Source organism: Manis pentadactyla, chromosome 9 (assembly GCF_030020395.1).
Source record: "Manis pentadactyla isolate mManPen7 chromosome 9, mManPen7.hap1, whole genome shotgun sequence".
Lineage (NCBI taxonomy): Eukaryota > Metazoa > Chordata > Mammalia > Pholidota > Manidae > Manis > Manis pentadactyla.
The window spans coordinates 61,317,184-61,343,560 of NC_080027.1; the positions used below are offsets into that span (position 1 = coordinate 61,317,184).

A 26,377-nucleotide genomic window follows, 5' to 3' on the forward strand; every position below is an offset into this window, starting at 1 on the left:
TATCTTATATTTGGTGAAGTCTTTTGCAACCTGACAAATAAAGTTCTTAGTGGAGATGATTCTGGTATGAATAAAAGAAACACTTCCCCTGCAGGAAAGTTATTTACTTCTAATAATATCACAGAGGTATTTCTTTATACATGCATAATGCAGATATTGTATTGCAGTACATAATGAAGTAATGACAATGCAGATATTCCTGTATTCAGCCATTATTTTATTATTTTTGAGATAAGTATATTCATCTGGCACCATTTTTCCAGAACATATTGAATTAAGAAAAAAACTGCACTTTATGAATCCATCTATGATGCCTTCACTAGAAATGTTTATCCAGAGCCACAGTACTCATTATGTGTTATTAGAACAAGTTGTTTTTATTTTGTTTGTTTTGGGTTTTTTTGGTCTAATATACATTTGTGATCACCACAGTGTAACTTCCTACTATAAGTTATCTATACAAGGTTTAATTAGAGTCACAATGAATACTGGCAACTATGAGGCTCTACATCCAGGAATAATTACTAAATCACTAAATAAATAAAAAATTACTAAATCTGTGTAAAAACTGTTTTGCCTCTTTTACTAATTTGGTCAGGTCTGGGATCCCAAGCTATCATTACATAAAGTTACTTTAAACTGCTCTTTCTCATCAAATAGTATTTTGGTGTTCAAAATAAAGCAGTCAAGAAAGTGTTTGACAATATGAAAGACATTTTAAGGTCTAAATATATTAATTTGGGGGAAGTTACTTGCTTTTTTATATTTGGATATATACAGGGTCTTTAAGCATATGAGATACAATTTTTTAATGGTTGTCTTAAGCAAAGTCAATCATAGTTAGATTGTTGATTTTTAATGTCTTAAATATCATAAATAATTGCTTATGATGTGCCATGGTGTGCTGGGGGGCCAAATGCTCTAACTCATCTGTGTATCATGTGAGTTATCCAGAATCTTGTACTCCAGTTTTATTTTGATTTATATTGATATCCACTGACTATCAAGAGAATTTGTAGATAGGTAGTGTGGTATCATTGACTTTAGAAAGGGTCTAGAAAATTGCACTCTTAATTTTTCTCCTAACTACATTGAATTTTCAACATTTTAGAAGAACTACTTTGGATATACAAGGTCTAATTAGGCAGTGAATTTCAACTGAGGCACAATCTATCACTGCCAAGAAAAATATTGGGAACTAGGATCTATGCTTTTGGAGTTAGTTTTCTGTAAATATGGAGTCTTGTATATTCCTAGTACTGAAGAGATCTAATCAAGGAGAGGCTAACACCTTTTTTCCCCCTTCCACAATTATTCATGCAGCTAAGATTAACTGGACTGTTAGAATTAACTCTTCACTACCTCCTGCCTCCTTCCTACTCATGCCCCAACATACATATACATCCTGAAAATGCAAAGCACCTATTATTCCCATTTAAGTTAGAAAATATTTTAAATGGTCAAAACGTCTCTTTTTTTGGGATTTCAGAAATTCAAGACCCCATGGAGGAAATTTTTTACATCTATGCCAGTCTATGCAATAATTGTTGCAAACTTCTGCAGAAGCTGGACTTTTTACTTATTGCTTATTAGTCAGCCAGCATATTTTGAAGAAGTCTTTGGATTTGAAATCAGCAAGGTATGTAAAAACTATCCTTATTTAACTAATGCATTTTTTTTGTATTTAATTGAGTACTAAATTCCTTTGCCAAGGTTTTATATTCTAAATTTTAAGAATTATTTATTTATTTATTTATTTATTTATTTATTTATTTATTCATTCATTCAACAAATAATTTCTGGGAAACAAAGACTACTTTGTCTACTACATTCTACTATGTATGTATGTATTTAATTGAGTACTAAATTCCTTTGCCAAGGTTTTATATTCTAAATTTTAAGAATTATTTATTTATTCATTCATTCAACAAATAATTTCTGGGAAACAAAGACTACTTTGTCTACTACATTTTACTATCTGCTCTTTGCTGCTGGAAATACAGACAGGTGGACCAGTCTCTGGCCTCATGGAGCCTACCTTGCAGTTGAAAGGGGGCCGGTGGGGAGGCTGGGCAGCAGTGTAGCCTATTCCCTGTAAATCCAGTAAACATAACATACTTTAAATCTCAGGTCAGAGACAATATCGCAGTGAGCAAAAAAGCATTTTATTAAAAACGAATTAACTTTATAAAATTACCAACCTCTTTTTTAATGCTCTCAGAAATCAGTCTGGCTGAAAGATTTGTGGATAGCAGAAAATACCTGAAAACATTGTGTGTTGTGGGCTCAATTTACTCATTTAATAAGCATTTGTTGAATGTGACATGTGAAGCTTTGTATTAGATTCAGAAATGAAAACATTGTTCCCATGCCCAAGATTCATAGCTTGGTGGTCTAGACAAAGACATTTAGAGCACAGCAAGCCTGCTAAATATTTAAACATCGTACATTATTCGATTTAAACAATGAAACATTATTCGTAGCTATGAAAATGTCATTTTGAGATTTTTCTATAAGGACAAAATGAACATAAAAATACTCTATATAAGGAATTGCATCTTACAACGTCCTTTCATATTCATGAACAACTTTGACTGACCAGCTGAAAACTGATCATCATTCTGTTGAACTGATGGGGAAGCAGGAACTGGGGAAGGCATTTAAACTGCCTAAGGCCAAACTGGTGATAAGTGACGGACTCAAATTTAAGCCCAGATTCTTAAACGCTTCCATTCCCTTTCCTGGGCCACTCAAATTCAGGTAAACCCTATATTCATTTATGCATTTAGCAAGTGTTCATTGGATGCCATCTATGCTCCCAGCCCTTTGCTGAGTCCTGAACACACCTGTCTGTGCTGGCAGTGGGCTTGCCATTTCTCTTCGTGTCATTACCTAAGTCCAGCTGGGCTCCCTATTCTTGTTATGTCTCTACTTGAAAGACTAGCGGGGGCCTAAACTGAAGAAAACCCGAGTTTAGGAGTAGCTATTCTAAGAGATCTTTTGTGATCCTTGTTTCTAAGGAAACTAAACTGTTTCCTCAGTTCCTAAGAAGAATGGCTGCTTTAGACGGGGCTTTTCTCTCTGCAACTGATCAAACATCGCAGGGCAGCCTTTGGAAGCTCTAAGAAGTGTTACACTTCTCAACAAAGGCTTCTGGAGGTGTGAGTCCATTTTCATAATCTAGGACAACTAGGACACTGAGAGGCTATTAATAAAGTCGGGTCTCATGGGGAACAGTGAAGGCACCAACTGATGTTAATGAAACCGTGTGGTCATTCTGGCCCTGTAGCTTCAATTTATTGAAAATGCTTATAAATGAGAGCAATGACATTTTGTAAAAACTAAATATAATAACCAAATGAATTGATTTGATTCACTACTTACGTTTTTAACTAAAACTGTGAATAAATTCTGCACATACAGATTGGCCTGAAGATGAAGATTATACTTGTAGAAGAAGAAAAAAGTCTCTCTCTCTTTTTTTTTTTTTTTGTAGATAATTATTTTTTTATTGAAGGGTAGTTGACACACGGTATTACATTACATTAGTTTCAGGTGTACAACATAGTGATTCAACATTTATATACATGACAATTCTGGGTACCAGCTATCGCCATACCAAGCTGTTACAATATCTTGACTATATTCATTACATCCCGGTTACTTATTATTTTACCATTGGAAGTGTGTACTTCTTTTTTTTTGTGAGGGCATCTCTCATATTTATTGATCAAATGGTTGTTAACAACAATAAAATTCTGTATGGGGGAGTCAGTGCTCAATGCACAATCATTAATCCACCACAAGCCTAATTTTCATCAGTCTCCAATCTTCTGAGGCATAACAAATAAGTTCTTACATGGAGAACAAATTCTTACATAGTGAATAAGTTCTTACATGGTGAAGAGTACAAGGGCAGCCATCACAGAAACCTTCGGTTTTGCTCATGCATTATGAACTATAAACAGTCAGTTCAAATATGAATACTCATTTGATTTTTATACTTGATTTATATGTGGATACCACATTTCTCTCTTTATTATTATTATTTTTAATAAAATGCTGAAGTGGTAGGTAGATACAAGATAAAGGTAGAAAACATAGTTTAGTGTTGTAAGAGAGCAAATGTAGATGATCAGGTGTGTGCCTGTAGACTATGTGTTAATCCAAGCTAGACAAGGGCAATAAAACATCCACGTATGCAGAAGATTTCTCTCAGAACAGGGGGGGTGAGGTTCTAAGCCTCACCTCTGTTGATCCCCAATTTCTCACCTGATGACCCCCCTGCGACTTGCCTGTCTTAGGTTGTTCCTCCCTTGAGGAATCTTACCCGTCTCTGGCTAACCAGTCATCTTCCGGGGCCATACAGGGAAATGTAAAGTTGGTAAGTGAGAGAGAAGCCTTATTGTTTGAAATGGTTAGCTTTTTATTTCTTTGCATATTTATGCCCTGTAGCTTCTATGCCCAGCATTTGTCTTGAGGTATCTTTACCACTTGGAAGAATTATGATACTCGGTAAATTTGATATGAGGCACGAATTCTATTTAAGGGTTGTAATTAGGAAGGAAGAAGAAAAGCTATAGAAGTAGCAGGCGGGAGAAAACCTGGGAAGATTGATTATTTCTTTGACATATCTTCTTGTAGAGTAACTTCAGCATGTATAGGTTTTAAGCTACTACTTAAATTGCAAACACACATTAACATAGTAGGAGTATAGTTACATAACCAAAGCATATCTGTAATTACCAGCCATCTCCAGTGAAACCAAGAAAACCAGTTAGGCACCTTAGGCATTTGTGAAAACTTATCTATGATATGGTGGATATTGTCCAACTGAACTTGAACAGTCTGAGAGAAATCAGACAAATTAAAACAACCCATTCCTGGGAAATGTTCACATCCCTTATGTTCTTTTAACAGTAAATAGTCTGTAGTTGTAAGAGTTTGGAGCGCTACAATTTGCACTTCTCCTAATTCTTGGTTGAGTTCCAACAGTATAGATTCAGTCAAATTTGTTGTTTTACTGTATGCACAGGCCAGCTTAGATATCTCCTTCTTCATTCCCATGGCAAGTCCAGGAACTGGTGAGATGAGTGCATCTACAGCTGTAGCAGTGCGTGGATCTTTGTTAGGGTTTTTTGTTGATCATCTTCTGGCATGGGTTTTCCAGAGAGTGCTGATGTTGGAAGTTCTTTTTCATATCGTATCTTAGTTCATTTTCGGGGTAGCCCAATTGGGCTTTGATCCTCTGTATAAACACAAACAGACCCTTTGCCTACACTTTTATATGCCCTTTATACCCTTGTGTAGAACTCACTGGAGGTTACCACACAGGAACTGCCCTTTTTGTTTTGTTTTGTTTTGCTTTGTTTTTGGTATCACTAATCTACACTTACATGACGAATATTATGTTTACTAGGCTCTCCCCTATACCAGGTCTCCCCTATAAACCCCTTTACAGTCACTGTCCATCAGCATAGCAAAATGTTGTAGAATCACTACTTGCCTTCTCTGTGTTGTACAGCCCTCCCTTTTCTCCTACCCCCCATGCATGCTAATCTTAATACCCCCCTACTTCTCCCCTCCCCCTTATCCCTCCCTACCCACCCATCACCTTTCCCTTTGGTACCTGTTAGTCCATTCTTGAGTTCTGTGATTCTGCTGCTGTTTTATTCCTTCAGTTTTTCCTTTGTTCTTATATTCCACAGATAAGTGAAATCATTTGGTATTTCTCTTTCTCCGCTTGGCTTGTTTCACTGAGCATAATAACCTCAAGATCCATCCATGTTGCTGCAAATGTTTGGATTTGCCCTTTTCTTATGGCTGAGTAGTATTCCATTGTGTATATGTACCACATCTTCTTTATCCATTCATCTATCGATGGACATTTAGGTTACTTCCAATTCTTGGCTGTTGTAAATAGTGCTGCGATAAACATAGGGGTGCACTGATCTTTCTCATACTTCATTGCTGCATTCTGAAGGTAAATTCCTAGGAGTGCAATTCCTGGGTCAAATGGTAAGTCTGTTTTGAGCATTTTGATATACCTCCATACTGCTTTCCACAATGGTTGAACTAACTTCCATTCTCACCAGCAGTGTAGGAGAGTTCCCCTTTCTCCACAGCCTCACCAACATTTGTTGTTGTTTGTCTTTTGGATGGCAGCCATCCTTACTGGTGTGAGGTGATATCTCATTGTAGTTTTAATTTGCATTTCTCTGATAATTAGTGATGTGAAGCATCTTTTCATGTGTCTGTTGGCCATCTGTATTTCTTTTTTGGAGAACTGTCTGTTCAGTTCCTCTGCCCATTTTTTAATTGGGTTATTTGTTTTTTGTTTGTTGAGGCGTGTGAGCTCTTTATATATTCTGGACGTCAATCCTTTATCGGATGTGTCATTTTCAAATATATTCTCCCATACTGTAGGGTTCCTTTTTGTTCTATAGATGGTGTCTTTTTCTGTACAGAAGCTTTTCAGCTTAATATAGTCCCACTTACTCATTTTTGCTGTTGTTTTCCTTGCCCGGGGAGATATGTTCAAGAAGAGGTCACTCATATTTATGTCTAAGAGGTTTTTGCCTATGTTGTCTTCCAAGAGTTTAATGGTTTCATGACTTACATTCAGGTCTTTGATCCATTTTGAGTTTACTTTTGTATATGGGGTTAGACAATGGTCCAGTTTCATTCTCCTACATGTAGCTGTCCAGTTTTGCCAGCACCATCTGTTGAAGAGACTGTCATTTCGCCATTGTATGTCCATGGCTCCTTTATCAAATATTAATTGACCATATATGTCTGGGTTAATGTCTGGATTCTCTAGTCTGTTCCATTGGTCTGTGGCTCTGCTCTTGTGCCAGTACCAAATTGTCTTGATTACTATGGCTTTATAGTAGAGCTTGAAGTTGGGGAGTGAGATCCCCCCTACTTTATTCTTCTTTCTCAGGATTGCTTTGGCTATTCGGGGTCTTTGCTGTTTCCATATGAATTTTTGAATTATTTGTTCCAGTTCATTGAAGAATGTTGCTGGTTGTTTCATAGGGAATGCATCAAATCTGTATATTGCTTTGGGCAGGATGGCCATTTTGATGATATTAATTCTTCCTACCCATGAGCATGGGATGAGTTTCCATCTGTTAGTGTCCCCTTTAATTTCTCTTAAGAGTGACTTGTAGTTTTCAGAGTATAAGTCTTTCACTTCCTTGGTTAGGTTTATTCCTAGGTATTTTATTTTTTTTGATGCAATTGTGAATGGAGTTTTCCTGATTTCTCTTTCTGTTGGTTCATTGTTAGTGTATAGAAAAGCCACAGATTTCTGTGTGTTGATTTTGTATCCTGCAACTTTGCTGTATTCCGATATCAGTTCTAGTAGTTTTGGGGTGGAGTCTTTAGGGTTTTTTATGTACAGTATCATGTCATCTGCAAATAGTGACAGTTTAACTTCTTCTTTACCAATCTGGATTCCTTGTATTTCTTTGTTTTGTCTGATTGCCGTGGCTAGAACCTCCAGTACTATGTTAAATAACAGTGGAGAGAGTGGGCATCCCTGTCTAGTTCCCTTTCTCAGAGGAAATGCTTTCAGCTTCTCGCTGTTCAATATAATGTTGGCTGTGGGTTTATCATAGATGGCCTTTATTATGTTGCAGTACTTGCCCTCTATTCCCATTTTGCTGAGAGTTTTTATCATGAATTGATGTTGAACTTTGTCAAATGCTTTTTCAGCATCTATGGAGAGGATCATGTGGTTTTTGTTTTTCTTTTTGTTGATGTGGTGGATGATGTTGATGGACTTTCGAATGTTGTACCATCCTTGCATCTCTGGGATGAATCCCACTTGGTCATGGTGTATGATCCTTTTGATGTATTTTTGAATTCGGTTTGCTAATATTTTGTTGAGTATTTTTGCATCTATGTTCATCAGGGATATTGGTCTGTAGTTTTCTTTTTTGGTGGGGTCTTTGCCTGGTTTTGGTATTAGGGTGATGTTAGCTTCATAGAATGAGTTTGGGAGTATCCCCTCCTCCTGTATTTTTTGGAAAACTCTAAGGAGAATGGGTATTATGTCTTTCCTGTATGTCTGATAAAATTTCGAGGTAAATCCATCTGGCCCGGGGGTTTTGTTCTTTGGTAGTTTTTAGATTACCGCTTCAATTTCGTTGCTGCTAATTGGTCTGTTTAGGTTTTCTCTTTCTTTCTGGGTCAATCGTGGAAGGTTGTATTTTTCTAGGAAGTTGTCCATTTCTCCTAGGTTTCCCAGCTTGTTAGCATATTGGTTTTCATAGTATTCTCTAATAATTCTTTGTATTTCTGTGGGGTCTGTCGTGATTTTTCCTTTCTCGTTTCTGATACTGTTGATTTGTGTTGACTCTCTTTTCTTCTTAATAAGTCTGGCTAGAGGCTTATCTATTTTATTTATTTTCTCGAAGAACCAGCTCTTGGTTTCATTGATTTTTGCTATTGTTTTATTCTTCTCAATTTCATTTATTTCTTCTCTGATCTTTATTATGTCCCTCCTTCTGCTGACCTTAGGCCTCATTTGTTCTTCTTTTTCCAATTTTGATAATTGTGACATTAGATCATTCATTTGGGATTGTTCTCCCTTTTTTAAATATGCTTGGATTGCTATATACTTTCCTCTTAAGACTGCTTTTGCTGTGTCCCACAGAAGTTGGGGCTTAGTGTTGTTGTTGTCATTTGTTTCCATATATTGCTGGATCTCCATTTTGATTTGGTCGTTGATCCATTGATTATTTAGGAGTGTGTTCTTAAGCCTCCATGTGTTTGTAAGCCTCCTTGCTTTCTTTGTACAGTTTATTTCTGGTTTTATGCCTTTGTGGTCTGAAAAGTTGGTTGGTAGGATTTCAATCTTTTGGAATTTTCTGAGGCTCTTTTTGTGGCCTAGTAAGTGGTCTATTCTGGAGAATGTTCCATGTGCACTTAAGAAGAATGTATATCCTGTTGCTTTTGGATGTAGAGTTCTATAGATGTGTATTAGGTCCATCTGCTCTACTGTTTTGTTCAGTGGTTCCGTTTCCTTACTTATTTTCTACCCAGTGGATCTATCCTTTGGGGTGAGTGGTGTGTTGAAGTCTCCTAGAATGAATGCATTGCAGTTTATTTCCCCCTTTAGTTCTGTTAGTATTTGTTTCACATATGCTGGTGCTCCTGTGTTGGGTGCATATATATTTAGAATGGTTATATCCTCTTGTTTGACTGAGCCCTTTATCATTATGTAGTGTCCTTCTTTATCTCTTGTTACTTTCTTTGTTTTGAAGTCTATTTTGTCTGATATTAGTACTGCAACCCCTGCTTTCTTCTCCTGTTGTTTGCTTGAAATATGTTTTTCCATCCCTTGACTTTTATTCTGTACATGTCTTTGGGTTTGTGGTGAGTTTCTTGTAAGCAGCATATAGATGGATCTTGCTTTTTTATCCATTCTATTACTCTATGTCTTTTGATTGGTGCATTCAGCCCATTAACATTTAGGGTGACTATTGAAAGATATGTACTTATTGCCATTGCAGGCTTTAAATTCGTGGTTACCAAAGGTTCAGTGTTAGCCTCTTTAGTATCTTACTGCCTAACTTAGCTCGCTTATTGAGCTGTTATATACACTGTCTGGAGATTCTTTTCTTCTCTCCCTTCTTATTCCTCCTCCTCCATTCTTCATATGTTGGGTGTTTTGTGCTGTGCTCTTTCTAGGAGTGCTCCCATCTAGAGCAGTCCCTGTAAGATGTTCTGTAGAGGTGGTTTGTGGGAAGCAAATTCCCTCAGCTTTTGTTTGTCTGGGAATTGTTTAATCCCACCGTCATATTTGAATGATAGTCGTGCTGGATACAGTATCTTTGGTTCAAGGCCCTTCTGTTTCATTGTATTAAATATATCATGCCATTCTCTTCTGGCCTGTAGGGTTTCTGTCGAGAAGTCTGATGATAGCCTGATGGGTTTTCCTTTATAGGTGACCTCTTTCTCTCTAGCTGCCTTTAAAACTCTTTCTTTGTCCTCGATCTTTGCCATTTTAATTATGATATGTCTTGGTGTTGTCCTCCTTGGATCCTTTCTGTTGGGGGTTCTGTGTATTTCCGTGGTCTGTTCGATTATTTCCTCCCCCAGTTTGGGGAAGTTTTCAGCAATTATTTCTTCTAAGATACTTTCCATCTCTTTTCCTCTCTCTTCTTCTTCTGGAACCCCTATAATACGGATATTGTTCCTTTTGGATTGGTCACACAGTTCTCTTAACATTGTTTCATTCCTGGAGATCCTTTTATCTCTCTCTGTGTCAGGTTCTATGCGTTCCTGTTCTCTGGTTTCAATTCCATCAATGGCCTCTTGCATCCTATCCATTCTGCTTAGAAACCCTTCCAGAGTTTGTTTCATTTCTGCGATGTCCTTTTTGGCATCTGTGATCTCCCTCCGGACTTCATCCCATTTCTCTTGCATATTTCTCTGCATCTCTGTCAGCATGTTTATGATTCTTATTTTGAATTCTTTGTCAGGAAGACTGGTTAGGTCTGTCTCCTTCTCTGGTGTTGTCTCTGTGATCTTTGTCTGCCTGTAGCTTTGCCTTTTCATGGTGATAGGAATAGTTTGCAGAGCTGGGACGAGTGGCGGCTGGAAGGACTTCCTTTCTTGTTGGTTTGTGACCCTCCTCTCCTGGGAGAACAGTGACCTCTAGTGGCTTGTGCTGGGCAGCTGCACGCAGATAGGGTTTCTGCTTCCTGCCGGGCTGCTATGGAGTTTATCTCCGCTGTTGCTGTGGGTGTGGCCTGGTTCGGGCAGCTACTCCAAAATGGTGGAGTCGCGTTGGAGGGGGAGCGGCCTGGAGGCTATTTATCTCTGTAAGGGGCCTCCCTGCTCCCTGCAGCCCAGGGGTTAGGGTGCCCAGAGATCCCCGGATTCCCTACCTCTTGATTAGGTGTCCCACCCTGCCCCTTTAAGACTTCCGAAAAGCACCCGCCAAAACAAAACAACGACCACAAAAAAAAAAAAAGAATTTAAATTAAAAAAAAAAAAAAAAGTGACCGCTCTTTTTCTTTATTCTCTGGCGCCAGCCTCAGGCATCTGCTCACTGGTCTTGCTGCCCTGTTTCCCTAGTATTGGGGGCCCTATCCCTTTAAGACTTCCAAAAAGCGCTTGCCAGAACAACAGAGCAAAAAAATAATAATAATGGTTGCGCGTTTTTCTGGTGTCCTCCGGTGCCAGGCCACCGGTGCCCGCTCACTGTTCTTGCTGCCCTGTTTCCCTAGTATTGGGGGCCCTATCCCTTTAAGACTTCCAAAAAGCGCTCGCCAAAACAAAACAGCAAAAAAAAAAAAAAATGGTCACGCACTCTTCTTATGTTCTCCAGCACCCGGCCTCCGGTGCCCGCTCACTGTTCTTGATGCCCTGTTTTCCTAGTATCGAGCACCCTGCACTCTGGCCCGGATGGCTGGGGCTGGGTGCTCGGCAGTCCTGGGCTCCGTCTCCCTCCCGCTCTGCCTGCTCTTCTCCCGCCGGGAGCTGGGGGGAGGGGCGATCGGCTCCCGCGGGGCCGGGGCTTGTATCTTACCCCCTTCGCGAGGCGCTGGGTTCTCTCAGGTGCGGATGTGGTCTGGATATTGTCCTGTGTCCTCTGGTCTTTATTCTAGGACGGGTTGTCTTTGTTATATTTTCATAGATATATGTGGTTTTGGGAGGAGATTTCCACTGCTCTACTCACGCCGCCATCTTCCGCCCCTCGCCCCTCTCTCTTTTTTTTTTTAACTGAAAAATATGTAAAGGAAGTGATGGAGGACCTAGAGCCTTGGCTTTGGCTCCAGGCTGGTATGGCTCCAAATCCAAGCTTTGCAATGAAGTGTTGATACATAGCATTAGGCTGGTTTTTGAATAATTATCAACATCATATATAACATCTATAAATAATGGTATTAGTCATCGTCCAGAAGTGCAGCAAAATTTATGTGAACTAAAATATTTAATTAGTACTCTCAAACTTTACTCACATTGAATGGCCTACTGATGCTGAAACCACAAGTACAATGGCTGAAACTACAATGCAGGTAGACTGACTCTGTTAAAAGCAAAAACACATAGACAATATGCTAATATACAAAAGTGTTCAGCCCCTTGAGAAAGGCCTGTACTTGAATTAGCCAGCACTTTGAGAGGTGAGATTACAGGAGACAGCCAAACAAGAGGAGACACTCATTTCTTTTGAGCTTCACACTTGAGAGCAGAGGAGAGCAGTGTTGAGCTCTCTGTTGCACGGTAGCCTGCAAATTTCTGAACAGAATATGGATCAGATGGGGAGAGAGGAGATCCAGACTGTGACCCACAGAAGGAAAGAGAAGGGCAGGCAAGGTCTAATGACCTGGGGTTTCTATAAAGAATTAATCAGTTATAAACTCAAAACTTAAAAGCCTGTTCTTGCAAAACCTTAAAATAGCAAATAAACTTCTGTGTGATTATCATGAATAATGATAGTCTTAAAAGGTCTGGATCATTCTGATCACACAGGAAGTGACTAATTATAAGTCACTGAAAGCTGAGAAGAGAGTTGAATGACTTTCATGAAGTTCTGTAACTTCTGTGGCCCTGATGAAGTCACATCCAGAATATAGCTACATATTTCCTAAGGAACTGGGAGATTGAGTAGCCACACATGTTAAATTAGTGGGCTAAAATATTCCAAAAATATTCCAAAACTTTTGCCTCCTTAACCTCTAGATTGCTAGTTTCTTGTGTTTCTCAGTTCTTTGCACACACCCTTCACTGAGTAAATAGCTTTATTCTTTGTTTATATGAACAAATTAAAATGTCTCTTTGAGTAAATAGTAAATAGCAGAGTATGTTCAATCTCAGAACTTTTAGGCATCTCAAATACTGGATCAAACGTGCCCAATTATGTGGACTTCGGAAATGCAGGTCACTTTCGAACTTTTGCCTGTCTCTGAATATCAAACACACCACTTGCAATTCCATACAAAACGTAACGTGGTATATTTCAGAATGTTTTCTTCTTCCACAGTTTCTTTCCACACAGTGAGTGATTGCTTTGAATATATCTACTTGGTTAAGAATAAAAAACCACTCCACTTTTTCAAGATGCTGTTCTTTCTCAAAAGCAACAACGTTTGCCTAATTGTCAGTTTACCTTATACTTTTATTTAGCTCACATTTGTTGCGTCTCTAGTAAATGCCAGGTTTTGAGCTAAACTAAGAACATTCACACATGCTGTCTGATTTTGATTTTTCTTTCTTTGATTGTGGTGGTGCTAAGCATAGTAGCAGTTCAGAGCTCAGTTTTTGGACGGAGGTAGAAATGGCTCTGTAGTTGGTTTTGCAATCACCTAACCCTTCTTAGTCAAAGTTTCTTCATCATACAGTGGGAATTTAGTATGAAAAACTTGCATGTGGGATGATAGAACTAAATAGCTTGGACATTTAAGCTATTTTAGTCATTCACTATCTCAATTCATCAGTACAACTCAAGTCTATCATCATGACACCACTCTATAAACCATTTGAAAATTAAACAGACTTTTTGTATCAAACTTTCAATAATCTAACTCAAAAGATGTATTTATAGATAAATAGTACATTTTTATCCAGTACCTACAATTTGCTGGGAACTGTGTTTCAAATTATACTTAGTAAAAATCTTCCTTATATGTTTAGTCCATGCATGTGGTAATACACAGTTAAAATGCATTTTATTTGTACTTTGCTTTGATCATGGCTAGAGAACAGTGCCTTGCACATAATTATTGGTCAAACAATATGTTGGGTTGATGCTGTCAGGCTAGGTTTCAGATTGGCCTTTTAGTATGAAATTAGTACAGAAACTATGTGCCACTGTATTGCGAGGTGGCCATATATTGATATTTGACCTAGAAAATGCCTAAAATTGAAGAACTGATTTGCATTTTCTGGGCCCTTTATCTATAGAAACTAAATATAAAACTACAGTGCAATTAAGGTTTTTTAGCCTTGTTATGGATTAAAAAATGAATTTTAAAATATAGCTTCTTCAAGGTTTGTCAAATGTATTTCTCCTCCCTCTGACTCTTTCTGTCATCTCTGTCTCTGTCTCTCTCTTCCTCTCTCGCTAATGATGAATTTTAATGTATTTAAATGGGGACATCACTATGAATCAATTTATGATAAGATTAGGTATGGTAAACTCAAAATTTACTGACTCATAACAGGAAAAAAGTATTCTCTTACAGGAGATAAAAGGAGATCAAAGTAAATTTACTTAGCTTTTCTCATTTATTCCCTGGAAATTACAGTTTATTCTAGGAATGAGCAAGTGGTCATTTGGAGACAGTGTGTTTTACTTCCTTTGCCCATGAAGAGTTTATAATGGATTCAGGAACCAAAACCACTAACATGCCACATTACTTACGGTCATGTGTATTTCCCCCCTTTTCATTTTCCGTCAGGTTGGCATGCTATCTGCTGTACCACACTTAGTGATGACAATCATCGTACCTATTGGAGGGCAGATTGCAGATTTTCTAAGAAGCAAACAAATTCTGTCAACAACTACAGTTAGAAAGATCATGAATTGTGGTGGTAAGTATAAAAGTGGTGTTAAGGACATATTTATAGTTCCCTAAGTTCTGATCTACATGACTCAGTAACTTTTTCTCTATATATCAAATACACAATTAAATTTGAACCTTCCTTGTTCATTTCCCCATCTTCAGATTTTCGTAACTCCTCGTTTTAAATAACTACATAACTTAACCCTTCCCACTATGGAAGCTACTTTGTTTTTGATGTTTTTGTTAAAACACAAGGAAGGCTTCAGTAATCTCTGTGCATAAATTATTATCTGTTACCATTATTTTTAAGGTAGACACCCTGAGATGTTTTGCTAGGTCAAATAAGCATGAGCATTTTTAGCAGTCTTAGCTTATGGGAAAAATTTACACACATTTCTGAAGTATTTCCACATGTTTGTTTCTGAAGGTTTTGGCATGGAGGCAACATTGCTCCTGGTTGTTGGCTATTCTCATACAAGAGGGGTAGCTATCTCATTCTTGGTACTTGCAGTGGGGTTCAGTGGATTTGCTATTTCTGGTAAGATACATTTAAAAATTTTTTACTTGTAACATCCTGATCTTTGCTAGTGATACTATATATGTACATGTTTTTTTTTCTAGTTTCCTCTTTAATATTTTGATTGTTGAGGAAGTTTACCTAACATATTCCCACTAGAAGATAAAAGTAATCAAACGTTTAGAAAACATTTGGATTTGTTACTATTCACTTTCTTACTGCTTACCTTTCTTCTTCTTCTTCTTCTTTTTGTTAAAAGAACATCTCATATACCCTGTGGAGTGAGCATCACATATTAAATACTGGATAAGAAATCATGACTCATTCCATTTCCATTCCATTCCTGAGTTAAATGACCAAGAAATCATTATTAAGAACATGCTACATATCTAATATCTTTCAAGGAAGGTGTGAGTGGGATAGATCATATTCTGTAGTCACCCACTTCTAGGAAACTTAGGATTCTCTGAGCCAAAGCTTACATGTGTATTTCAGGTTTCAATGTTAACCACTTGGATATTGCTCCCAGATATGCCAGTATCTTAATGGGCATTTCAAATGGCGTTGGCACACTCTCGGGGATGGTTTGCCCTATCATTGTTGGTGCGATGACAAAGAATAAGGTAAGATGGATCAAAAGAGATGCTCAGCTGAAGAAGATTCTCGTGGTTGGGAAGAGAGTTACTATGTGCTCTTCGGCTTTCTCTTTGTGGTCCCATCACCACTTCTCTGAGTAGGAGAGATCTCTGAGGCTGAGAAGGAATCTCTCTTTAAGAACTCTAAGGCAACATTCTTCCCTGATCACTGTGTGATATGCTTTTCAACACCTTTTAATATTCTAATATCTCTGGTGTGGCAAAACAACAGCAACCCCTTTTTCTCTTAGCTTATGAGAACAGGCAAGCAGAAGCCTTCTGAACTTTATTCATGAAACTCAATTCAGACTTCCCTGCAGTCTTGCTGGAGGAATATTATTATTATTAGCTATTTTTCCTTATATGTAGAACATAAAAATTAAAGTTTACCCAAAGGAAATAAACAAAAGAAGTGGGGAAAAGTAAGTAAATCAATGGAAATTAAAAGACACATGAATATCTTTAAAATTAGTAGGCCATAGATATGTTTGGAGTTTTATTTCAGAACTTCTGATTTTGAAAAAGTTTAAAGGATGAAAATTATAGTATTATATAAAGTTTCTATCAGAGTGTTTGTTTATATAATCAGAACAGGGGTTTCCCCTGAAGGTACTGTTTTATGAAAAGTTTGCTTGTGGAGACTTCAGAGAAGATGTTAGGCTGTTCACACATGGGGAGTTTGTTCTCACAGTGTCACTTTTTGTCACCACAGTCACGTGAAGAATGGCAGTATGTCTTCCTGATTGCTGCTCTAGTCCACTATGGTGGAGTTATATTTTATGCAATATTTGCCTCAGGAGAGAAGCAACCCTGGGCAGACCCTGAGGAAACAAGTGAAGAAAAATGTGGATTTATCCATGAAGATGAGCTTGATGAAGAAACAGGAGACATTACTCAAAATTATATAAATTATGGTACCACCAAATCTTATGGTGCCACAACACAGGCCAATGGAGGTTGGCCCAATGGTTGGGAAAAGAAAGAGGAATTTGTACAAGAAGAAGTACAAGACTCATACACCTATAAGGACCGAGATGATTATTCATAACAAAGCTAATTGCTGGATTTATTTTTAGTGTCTGTGATAATTGTGATTGCACACACACACAAAATGTGTAGACATGTAAACATATCAACCAGGCAAATCTTGCTGTAAAAATGAAATCAAAACAAACTCATGAAGTTACCATCAAGTGCAATCTGTAGAAGTTGTGAAATTCCATCATTTCTAATCAGGTCATCCATTCTTGCATTTGTGATTCAAAGGCTGACTGGTCAAACTTGTAGAAGCAAATAGTTTCTCATTGGATTCATGTGAGCTAGATCTCATCACCATTTAAAAAGCACAATTAAAACTGTTGGCACATCCCATCCTACAAAGGTTAGGAAGCCAAAGCTACTTGATCATGCAAAATGCACTTATGTATTTGTTGCACTGTATTGCAAGATACCATGCAGAAGTCCTGTTAAAAAAAAGTGAAGCTCTCACGTGTTGGCGATAGTTACAGAGTTTGAATCATGGAGTTGGGATATCTCTCAACTGGAGAATGTTGTGGGCTAGCAACTAGCAAGGTGCACTAAATAATTGTTGTGACTATGTAATGGGGGATATTTTGTTGGTTCACAAAAGGAATATCTTGCAATGTTTTATATGAAATGCTTGGGCACAAACACTTTTATCTGTGAAAGAGAACTTGTAAAGTGAGGGATATGCTTCATGTTCTTCCATTCATTTACCTTACAGTATAAAACACTTCATACTTCAATAAAATTTGACTTTTCATGTAGCATATCACATAACTTTTTTGCAAAAAATATAAAAAATAAATAGACTTTAATGTATTTTTTATTACAACTTTGTACTGGTTGTAACTTGGATTAGAAAAAAAGATATATACACCCTAAAGAATCTAATGAGAAATTTATTATGGAGATATAGCCCTTAAAATGCAATATGAACAACAAAAAAAAATGGAAATCATTTAGATATCTTTTGTCGTTAATAATTAAATATATGAAACTTGTGCCACAGAGCTATATATAATATGAAAAGATAAACTTAATAGAGATATTGTAAGTAGACAATTTTATTATTTAAAGTCCCACTTAAAAAGATATTTGTCTTAAATATATAGGACAATAAATTATATTAAAATTATATCTATATATATATCTGTATATCTTATACATATACATACATAGACACATAATAATCTTCACAAAAAAACAAAAATAGCATACACCTAATGTTGGGTTAGGGGACTGCAATTTCTACTTTCATAGAGTCATAGAATTTAAGATGGGGCAGAGGCATTTCACTTGTCATTTCTTAATATAACTGAACAGGAATTGCAACATTTGTGTTCCAAGCAATAAGTGCAATACATAAAATTTCCTGTCTGTATATTACCTTCATTTTGCTTGTGGTAGCTGTTTGGGTGGTTGGAATGATTTTTTTTCTTTTAAAAAGGTTAACACCAGATTTCTTTACAATGCTCTAAATGATAAAATTGCATTTCCCAGTACAACACAAAATACTACTGGTGTGCTTAATTGTCTATTCTGGATATTCGATCTGTTCATTGTATTGTGCTAGTGAATGGAGGCCCTGCTACTGCAAATATAAAGCATAATGTTTGTTTTAAAAATGCAAACTATTCTTGACCTTAAAAAAATAAAAATATCTTTTGCTTTGTGTCTCGAAGTGATGTAATATGATCATAGCTTTTGTTGTGTTGGATGAAAAGATGTGGCCTATTATTTTGTTGCTGCAAAAAAGAAGTGTTAATAAAATGCTCTATTTATCCATTTGTAAAAAAAAATACATTAATTTGGGCTTAATTTATTTACTTTGTGGCTTTCACGTGAATTTAGCTTGTGTATGCCCCAATGAGGCCAATCTAGCCTCAGAATAACAGCCTCTTAGGGCCATCTGAGGTTTAATGGAAGAGCGTGGCATTCTTTAGATTGTGTGGGAGGTGGTTCCATAGAGAGAGTTTTACACCAGAAAATAGTTCTCTGAGCCAAACTCTATCTTTCAATGATAGTCTTCTCCCAACTTCTGCTAAGCCTGAAGAAAAATTTAATAAAAACCTCAAAACTTGTCAAGTCAACGATACTACTTAATTTTGGTTATACATATATCTTGTCCTTGGCATGGCCTTGGCCATTTTATGTAGAGTATCTTACATAACTTCACAACGACCTGTCAAGGTTAAGTACTCTCTTTATTCCCATATTATAAATGAAGAAACTGGTGCTCAGAAAGTTTGAAGAACTTTCCCAAGGTAAATAAAATAGAAGAATGACATTATTTTATAATGTGTCAGCCAAGCCAGCAAGGAGTGAGCAAGATTTATCAAGCCTGCATCGCTGGCAAGGTGATCATTTAGCTCTGATTCCGTTTCACAGCTGTGCACAAAGGAAAGATTGTAATCATAGAGCACTGGAATCTGAGACTCAGAGAACTTCACTGCTCAAAGGGACTAATAGGATGATTTAATTGTCACCCCTTATTTAACAAATGAGGACACTGTGGGTCAATAAAGGAAACTGACTTGATCAAGAGGACACAGAAGATGTTATATGGGTTTAGGAAGAAGTTAGTATGATTAGCTGTTCTTATTTTTATTTTATTTAAATTTTTTCACCAGGCTTTCATTTAAGGAACTAATTAAAGAATGTTTATTGGTGTAATCCCCACCCCATATCCACCATGCACTAAATTTCAGAATATGTGTTGGGGGATAATGAGAGGTAATCCTCTGCATAAAGAAACAACATCCAGAGAGCCACCTAATTCTTAAGGAGGCTCACATGCCATCTTGGCATAACCTGATGCAAGAAATGAAAACGTCTTGACTAACAGTCTCAAATTCCACCATTCTGTAATACAAATGTTTACAGTTCATATAAGAAGATTGTTCTAATTATACCTCCAGATATAACCACTGGCCATGCTCACTTGCTCTTAATCATGCAAAGTCATCTTCCCCTTCTCCTCCTCATCCTCCCTTTAGTCTCATTTTCCTCCTCACTCCGATGCCCATCCCCATCTGGATTGTTATATGTATCGACTGTTTTGCAACTAGCAAAATTCTTTCCTATGCTTTACCACATGTCGTCCACACATCTGCCTTGCAAAACTAAAAGAACACATATTAATATCAGTATTTCTGCTTTCCAAGTAAGGAAACTGAGTCTAAGAGGAGGTAATTAACTTCCTAAAGATACCTCAGGGAGGATTAGACCAAGAACACAGACTATTTGGCTATAGCAAAATAGTAATTTATTTTTACTTTCAAATTATTTTGTTACTCTTCTTATTACAAATGTAGTAGGGGTAAGAGGAGCATCACTAGATAAGAACATTATTAAAAATTGTGAAAATAAGGGTAATTGATAATCTTGCTATCCAGAGGTAAGTGCTATTAACATTTCTGGTCTTTTCTATGAAAAATCCTTACACAGAAAACTCATACTCCGTAATTTGTAAATTTGAAATCATACTTGATCTATAGTTACAATCTTATTTTTCCATTTAACAGTGTAGCATGGATACTTTCCTGTTTGAAAATAGAGTTCTATGGTCTAATATTCCATTACATAACATGAGCTATATTTAATCTGTTTATTTACCCAATACCTTATTTATAAACATTTCATCTTTGTACCCTTTTCCCTTTGTCTTTCTTCTAGTGTGGATGTTTTCTGGAAATGCAAAGTCACATACACACACCTTTAGCTTCTATAATCATGACAGATATTGAAGTTACTCCCTGTAGTTTAGTATTCCTGTGCTCGTCTACCAAGAGTGCTACTGGCAATTGGCTTTTCTTGGATTCATTCACTAATTCACGAATTCATTCATAAGTTTTTATTAAGTGCCTATGCTGTGCAAGTCCCTGGATATAGAGAGGTGAGAAAACTGCCCCTGCTCTCGTGGACCCTAGCGCCCCACCCCTTCCCCTACGTGTTTGCAGCACCTTCCTTGCCAAGCCGGGCCACACAGATGTGGCTCAGAAAGGGGCTCCTAGACACTGGCTCTCGATAACCTCTCTTGAGAAAGGACTTCTCTGAATTTTCCAAACTTTCAAAGGCGAGCTGCCTTCAAGGTGCTTCCCCGTGTCAATTTCTGTGTGTTTGTTTCAGGTGAGGAAGCTTTTCTTGGCCTCAGAGATCCCCACGGTGCAGGGAGTCTAGGCCCTGCTAGCAGGTAGATGAGCATCAACTGTCCCCATTGCCTGAATTTCTACAGGAGGGGGATGGATGGGCTGACCTTCCAAGCACATTTCCCAGTTCTCCACATCGCTTTCTCTCTGTGTTCCCCTCTGCGTTTCTAATGACCTATACATTTCCTCTTCCCATTTTTCCCCTTTGTCTACAGGCTATCTCCCTTAGTTTTAACTACAAAGAGTGGCTTTCAAGATTAAATTCTTACTCCAGGGATATGATCAGCAGGGTTTGTTTTATTTTCCTTTCGCTCCATCCAAATGCAAGACCTCACACCTGAATTTTCATTCAGCTGCTGTCAAAAACACTTTATTCGTGAAAGGTGGTCCTTTAACATTCTCATGCTTCCCCAAGATGTCCCCTGAATGCATCCAGCCATGTAAAAGCTGCATAAACTGGACCTATTAACGCTGTCCCTTGTCCAAATTCAGCAGCATGAAACCTTTGGCTTTCACCAAGAGCAAGTAAAGTGAAGAAACCTCTCCAGTTTTGTTAAATTGCATGTGAGGATGTGCTTTATTATTTTATTCAATATGCGTCAGATAAAAATCCTTACATTTCTAAGAGTTTGAGGAATGCTTTTCCTGATGCATTAGTGCACCGTCAGCAATTAGGTCTGAAGTGCATGGGGCCTGCTCCATCTCCTTTTTGTCTCCTCAAGAAACTTAAGAGAGACACTTTTTGGCTCAATTGCTGTTTTTATCTCCCCTCCTCATTTTCATTTAGTTTCTATTTTTCACTGTTTATTGAGATGTTACCTTTTATTTTATTTTAAAGAAGGAAGTAAATGAGGGAAATAATAATAATAATAATAGGAAGCATGTATATAGGGCTTATGAAATGCCATGTTCTCAGTGTTTTATGTGTGTCTAGCTCATTTAATCTTCAAAACAACCCTCTGTGGTAGATACTATGGTTAACTCTATATTATAAATGAGGAACTTAGGCACAGAGAAGATAAGTCATTTATCCAAGGTCATATAGCTAATGGAGTCAAGTTGAAGTGTGAACCACTTCAATTTGGCTCCAGTTCCTAAATTAAGCCTCACTACAATTGGCTGATTCTAAATAGCTGTGTGACTTTGGGGAGTTACTCGATTTCTCTGAGGTTCAGTTTTTTCATCTATAATGTGGCACTCTAATACCAAATGTGTAGTTAGTTGTACAGTTAAATCAGATAACATATAAAACACATAAACACATAACAAATAGCATATTGCATAGCACCCTACGTATTAGAGTTTAACAAATGTTGTTTCCCTCTCCTTTTCCTCATTATGCTAAGTAAATATAAGATAGTCACTCTTCAAGTTTGACTCCATGTCAGATTTGTCACAATGGACCATTTTGGAAACTATCTTGAGATATTTATATCTTTAATGTAACTAATTCTTCAGATTGGTTATCCAAATTATTAGTCTATTTTTATTTTATAAATTTAATCTGATGTCAAACAAGTCCAGAACAATAGGTGCTATAGGATGCTATTTATGTAAAATATAGTACATATCCTTATAAAAATATAAGAAAATATATACTGTGTGGTAGGAGGACAAATACTTGGATTGGAAAGATCAATACAAAAGTATTCATAGTAGTTGCATCTGGAGAGGAAAGAAGAAAATAGACTTGCGGGGAGCATAAAAGAAATCTCAAATTTGTCATTTTTTGATTTTGAAGAAAAGAATGAAGCAAATACGAGAAAATAATATTTGTTTATTCTGGGAATTCACATGTGGATTTTTATTATATTTTTCATGATACTTTTCTGTGTTGTAGAATATGAAACAAAAAAGCCAGATAAGTTAGAGAACACAAGTCTTATTTCTCTCCAGTGGTTGTGGTTCTTTTTAAATCTCTAGGAGGCCAATAAACATTGTCATGATCTACAAGAGGTTTTCAAAAGTCATAGAATTTAAAGCAGCAGCTTTAGTAGACTGTTTTTATTTTATAAAGTCAAAGTAAAGGTAGATTTATACACATTTATGAACAGGTTTGTGAATCCAGATGAAGTTCTGCACAAAGCCAACTAAAATGTGTATGATGATCAATGTCACACATGAAAGCCATCTTTCTGACAGATCACATCAGTCTATTGGACTGCTTCTTATAGATTCAAAACAAGTAGGGGTATGGGGAACATGCTTATCTCTATGGATGCAGAGTGGAAATTAGTATGTCACCATTAGTATAAAGGCATATTAACTCAATTTCAGTTACAATGCGATAGTAGAAAAAGCAGAATTACTTGTGTCCAGTCCCCAAACCTACCACTGTCTCTTTATATAATCCAAGACACGTCATATCAGCAATCTGGAATTCAGTTTCCCACCTGGCAAATAAAGGTATTAGTTAACCTTAATGGTTTCTAAAGCCCTTCCAGCTCTGAAGCTCTGAAATTTTCTGTCTTTATTCTTGCTAATAAGAAGCTGAGTTCCTCGAGTCGACTTGAAGAGGTATTATAATTGTTCTCAGTATTCCATTAAATATAAGACAGTGTTTACATTCTACCTACACTCCTTGGCATTCTTTTTTTAATCAGCCACCATCCTGATAGCCATTGGAAGCTCCCTTCATCCTGGTGGGCTTCTCCCAGGGATGCTCCTTTCCCCCTAGTTCCTCTAAGGAACACCTTACACATTTTTACAGAACTTTGGACTGGAGAATTTCATAGAACCCTAGCTAAATACCCTGTGGTGAGTTGAAATACTTATGTGAAAAACATGAGTCTAAGTTCCAGTAACAGGTCATATTCAGCTTTTTAATGGGGTATATTATAGGGTCTCAGCATTGGGAAGGATGGAAATACATATTCAAACCCCTTAATTTTATAGATGGGGAAGCTGCAACAATAAAAGTGCAGTGACTGGTAGAAGTCTACTCAACCAGTTAATAGCAGAGTGGTGATGTGATTCCACATCTTGGGATTTACAACAATGCTTTTGATAATTAAAAACCACTCTTTCATTCAATAAGTTAGACAGTTTTTTAAGCAATAAGTATTTATTGAGAATGTATTACATTGCAGGGACTAGGAATACAGTGGGGAAAAAGATTAATGGATTCTGCCTCCACAGAACGCTTAATATAGTGGTCAGGTGAAAGACATTAAAGAAATTAACAGAAAAATCAGATACAGTTGTGATAGATGCTATGAAAGAGAAATATAGTTACTTTGAAAGTTCAGATGGAGGACTTGACCTTATCTGTGGGTTGAAGAAAATTTCCTCAAGGATATAATACATGACATGAGACCTCAAAGGTGATTACAACAGCCTGACATGAAGAGTATGACAGGAAGAGAGTTTCAGAAAGAGGAATGGGATGTGCAACGACGCCAAGGTGGAAACAGTTTGGTAAATATTTTTCTATTTTAGTGTTAGTGCTACTGAAATGTTAGTGAGTATACATATAGAACATGTGGGATTTATTTAATATGAATGCTAATCAGCTAAACAAATCTAACATACCAAAATATTTTTTCAAGAGCTATAATATTTGCCCACTTAATTACATCTACTCTGCCATCTATTAAGTTATTTGCAGGCCTATTGTATCTCCTATTCTATGGAGATACAAAAATGAAATCGGCATGGTCTCTGCTCTTGAGAAACTCATGGTTTAGAGGAGAAGATGGAATATAAATAAAAAGAAGCATAGAAAGAATATAAACAGCAAGTAAAAGAGAACCTCATGTATAAAGAATTTCTCATTTGGACATAAAATTCTGCATATTGACAATCATTCCTTACTATAACTACTTTATAGTTGTAAAAGCATTTTTATATATGATGTATCACAATTTGCAATTAAGCATATATTTGTTTGGATATAACCTTAACATTAACATAATTTTCTTCCACTAAATCATAAATGCCATGGGACATATATTTTGTTCTCCATACTATTCAAAGCCTAATGTATATTTGGAACTCAACAAATACTTAACAAATGAGAGAATACATGGTCATAGTCGACATGTAAGCAGAGAAGTCAGAGAAAGGTAAAAGACATTGAACTAGACTTTGGAAGTGAATTAGAATTTTGACCAACTAAGTGGAAGAAAAGTATAGAAGCAGAAGCCATAGCAGATCATGAAGGTGTAGCTACCGTCTGTGTTTGGAAGAGTAAGCAGATGGCATGCTTGAACTATCAAGTGTGCTTCAGAGCAGATATAAGGCTGTATGAACAATTAAGATGTTGGGCAGTGCCTTAGGTGCCAGACTAAAGTGTTCAGATGTTATTTGGTAATTGAAGGAATTTTTAGTGGAGACAGAGATAATCATATTTATCTTGTAGAATACTACAAAGGGGAGAGGAGAGACCAGAAGCAAGTTCTACACAAGAATGCCAAGGAATACACGGTGGGAGAGGTAAGGTGATGTGTCCAGGGGACCGTGGTGTCTCTCCAGATGCTGAGATAAGAGCTTGGAATATTCATTCCTCCCATGCCCACCGACTTGTCACTCAAACCCAAGAGCAGGATGTGGATAATCAAAATATATTGACAAATGCATGATTCATGCTTTCTGCCCCTTGCATAATGATTTAAAGGCAGGGCGATCGACTTGTCCCTGGCTTCCATAGCTCTAGAAGAAAGAGCCATGCACAGTAATTATGAGACCGTATTTCTCTATTTCTCTTTCTTTTTCAAAATTCTGTCTGAAACTCAAGGTTATACACAAGCAAAAAACAGATCATCTCCGTTTTGCTTTGTTTTCTCTTTCATGTCTAGGGGCATATTTATTCCAGAGGTTAGCCTCCTTCCTCAAAGTAGTCAGTACACTCAACCCAGATTCATCTTAATGGTAAGTTCAACATAATCTTTGACCCTATCCCCATAATTTTTGTGCTTTTCTTCATTGCATTTCTTTATTTCTTCATAACAGAGCATGGTTCTTTATGATGTGTCTGGAAAGATAAATTACAACTTGATGTACCACCAGAGGGCTTTCCAGGTAAAAATTGCACTTTTTCATCAGTAATGGTGGACATTATGGTTGCCTGTATTAAAGATTTATTTTTAAGAACATACAAAGGGCTATGTGATCCAAAATATTTCCCTCACTAGGATTGCCAAGAACAATGAGATAAGCATTGGACTTGGCTTCATGTCACACGTCTAAGCATATATGAGCCAACCATTTCATTTCTCTGAACTCTGTATCCTCATGTGCAAAATGGTCATGCACTAATGATGCATAGTTCAGTGAATTGTGGTAAAAACTAACTGAGAAGATTTGATGTACAAGCTTTGTAAATCTTTATAAGGTGCCAAACAAATGCATGGATTTCAACTTTCTCCATTTGGTTGAATGAATTGCAGTAGCTTTGCAAGAGGCTCCCAGGAAAAGGAAAGTATTTAATTGGATGTAAATATACTAAATTATTAGTAACTGTGAGTATTTTGTGATGTATTATGGGTTTTCAAAATGCCTCCAGACATTCTCCCTTATTTGATGCTCACT

General features: G+C 37.0%; 1 protein-coding gene across 1 annotated transcript in view; it reads left to right on the top strand.

Annotated features, from left to right (window-relative positions):
* The window catches only part of SLC17A6 (solute carrier family 17 member 6), a 47,390-nt gene extending 29,009 nt beyond the window's left edge, over positions 1 to 18,381 (top strand). Inside the window, exons 8-12 of the mRNA XM_036932733.2 lie at positions 1,490 to 1,639; positions 14,421 to 14,553; positions 14,953 to 15,063; positions 15,538 to 15,665; positions 16,390 to 18,381. Coding sequence (XP_036788628.1) covers positions 1,490 to 1,639; positions 14,421 to 14,553; positions 14,953 to 15,063; positions 15,538 to 15,665; positions 16,390 to 16,725 — 858 coding nt within the window. The 3' untranslated portion in view covers positions 16,726 to 18,381. The remainder of the gene's footprint in view (positions 1 to 1,489; positions 1,640 to 14,420; positions 14,554 to 14,952; positions 15,064 to 15,537; positions 15,666 to 16,389) is intronic.
* The last annotated feature ends 7,996 nt before the right edge of the window (positions 18,382 to 26,377 follow it).